This window comes from Arachis ipaensis, chromosome B03 (assembly GCF_000816755.2).
Source record: "Arachis ipaensis cultivar K30076 chromosome B03, Araip1.1, whole genome shotgun sequence".
Taxonomy (NCBI): Eukaryota; Viridiplantae; Streptophyta; class Magnoliopsida; order Fabales; family Fabaceae; genus Arachis; species Arachis ipaensis.
This window is the reverse complement of record NC_029787.2, coordinates 5,324,624-5,327,256: the sequence shown is the minus strand read 5'-3', so window position 1 is coordinate 5,327,256 and position 2,633 is coordinate 5,324,624. Positions and strand designations below refer to the sequence as shown.

The 2,633-nt window shown below is 41.7% G+C and overlaps 1 protein-coding gene across 1 annotated transcript; it reads right to left on the bottom strand.

The window, feature by feature from the left end:
• On the bottom strand, positions 865-1,614 carry LOC107632323. The gene has a single exon (XM_016336018.1). It carries the CDS (start codon positions 1,612-1,614, stop codon positions 865-867), a length of 750 nt encoding a protein of 249 aa, XP_016191504.1.

The following is a 2,633-nucleotide window of genomic DNA, read 5'->3' as shown; positions in this document are numbered from 1 at the left end:
TTATATATTATATTATATACTAGCATTAATTATTATGGCTTAGCGCGTCAGACGTTTTGTTTCCCAGATAATACCAGATAATTAATACATTTACTATATGTACTTATACCCATATTTATCTATACGTACAAGTAGAAGTGTCTTTCTTCTGCCAAACAGCAGTGGGCAGTCTCGTTTTCATTTTCTAATTTGCCTCGATATCCGAAAATGGAAAACGTTAATGACGTTTTGGTTGTTTGCAATTTTATTTAAGCTCATCGATAACAGTTAATATTAAGAAACATCAGATAAAACAATTAAATACATGTCGTAATCGTGTAGATTAAGGAATTTTAAACTGATTAAAAAATCGTAAATGGTCAAATTAAATTAAATTATCGAATTAAATGATAATTTTTTTTATTTGCAATTAATTGAATTCAATTTAATATATTGATTGACATAATAAACCTTTTTTTTCTATATAAGTGGGTGCAAGACACCCCTAGTCCTAACCCTGGTATCCCTGCACCCCTGCTTCTGAACCTACTTCCGCGTGAAGTATACGCTTACTCCTGAACGTGGGGTTCGCGTGCCAGTACACCTCTGCTATTCCGTTGGAGTTCTTCAATTTACTTTTCCAGTTCTGAGCATCCAGGCGAGGGAAAATCCCTAAACCACTTTACACCATCAAGCTTAACCAATTCAAACTAACTAAGATCTATCCACGCACGAAAACGGAAACATAATAAAAATATATTTAATATGAGGATAACCATGCGTAAATTCTTAACAAAAGTGGAGATAATGCTTCATACGGTAATACCAGATACGAGAAGCATAAACAACAAACTTGGGAAACACAAACCCCAAAATAGACATTTTTTATTCGAATGCAAACAACTCCCGGAACACCCGAACCTCGTAATCGGCCAGGCACTGCACACACGAGACATGGGACAAATCTTCCACATCACCCATGGTGCCTCTGGTGCGGCAACTGGTGGACCGACAAACCTCGGACAATACAGGATCCAACGGCTTAACCTCCACCCACGGATCCGCGAATACCTGCCTGAAGACCTCTCTGCACCTTTCGAGCGCCCCAGAATCACGTACAATCTCAAAAAATTCAAGTCCCTTTCGCATGTGCTCTTCGTCTTCCTTAGCATGAGACAATAACAGCATCGCACACATGTAACAGGCTTCCAGGTCGCCCCCAGTTGCAGCCATAGTCAGAGTATCCATTCCACCGACGCAGTGACCAATCCAGACGAATTCAATCATCCCCACCCGGAGTAGGGCAGCTGGATTTCCTGCCTCCGTGCAGCATTCTATGAAGCTGTGTTCAGGTCGGCCATAGTAGTATAAAAAGGATGCAATTGGCAACTCCAACATTGACGCCTCCTTGTAAACAGCGTCGGACCTCGCTGCACCCAGAAACACCTTGCAAGTTGCGTGCATGTTGAACAGATCCTTAATCGAATACGACGCAACTTTCGTGGCAATCCTGACCCATATGTCGTGAGGAAGAAGATTCAGCGAACATTCGTACTCAACGGATACGGTCCCTTTCTCTCTGATCGTCTTGGCTGCGTTTCTTTTCTTTCTGTTCTTCATGGAACCTCCAGCCATTTACAAGCAACTTGGGCCAGGGGTTTTGGAAAATCAAGACGACACACGACCACCAAAGAAACATTTTGTGCTCTTATTATATCCTTTTTTTGTTGTTAAAATGGTTCGGTGCCTCGTACGTTTCCTTTTTTTGTGCTCTTATTTTTTTATTTTTTATTAAAACGAAATACTCGTTTTAATTAATGTTGACTGTTCGATTTTTGTGGTTGTTTACTTTAATTACTCGCCGAGTAAATGTTATCTTTTCTTCTTTCTTTTTTTCATCGAAATAGTTTAAATTAATCTTTTATTTTCCTAAAAATAAACCCTCATTATTGATTGAGGCTCTTTTTTTGTAATATATATATATATATATACACATGTGCCCGTTATTGACAACCCCAAACACTACTAAGTTGTCGTAACTCCTTCTCTCCACTCTCTATCGTCTATCATTCTCCTTCTCCTTATTACTGCCACACTCCACTGCTCTCTCCGCCGTCTACTACACCGCCATAGTCATCTCCGCACACGGCTTCCACTTCACACTCTCGAAACTTCAGAAGGAAGATTCGACGTCTATCGCCTGAGAACGACCCACCCGGAGGACAACCGTCGTCGCCGGAACAAAAATTGTTGCTTTAAGGGTCGTCGTAGTCTGCCATATGTCGTCCTCTTCTCCTGAGAAAATATCGCAGAAATCCGTCACCGACCACGCCATTAGTCCCGACGACCTCGCGGAACTCTCGATCGACGCACTTATCGACATCATTTGGTCAGGAGGGAGGAGATTTTGAAGGATAGACTTGTGACGACCGAAGTAGAACTGAGGCAGGCGAAGGTGAAGATGTTGGCCACCAAGTTCGTTTTCGAGGCAAAGAAGGATGAACTAGAGGAAGAGGAGAAGGAAAGGCGACGACTGAAAAAGGAGTTGAAAATAGCGCAACGAAAGAATGACGTGATCCTTCACCAGTTGGATGTCAAAGCAAAAGAATTGATGGCAGAAATTGCCAAGCGTCGTGAACGGGAACAGCTTGAGG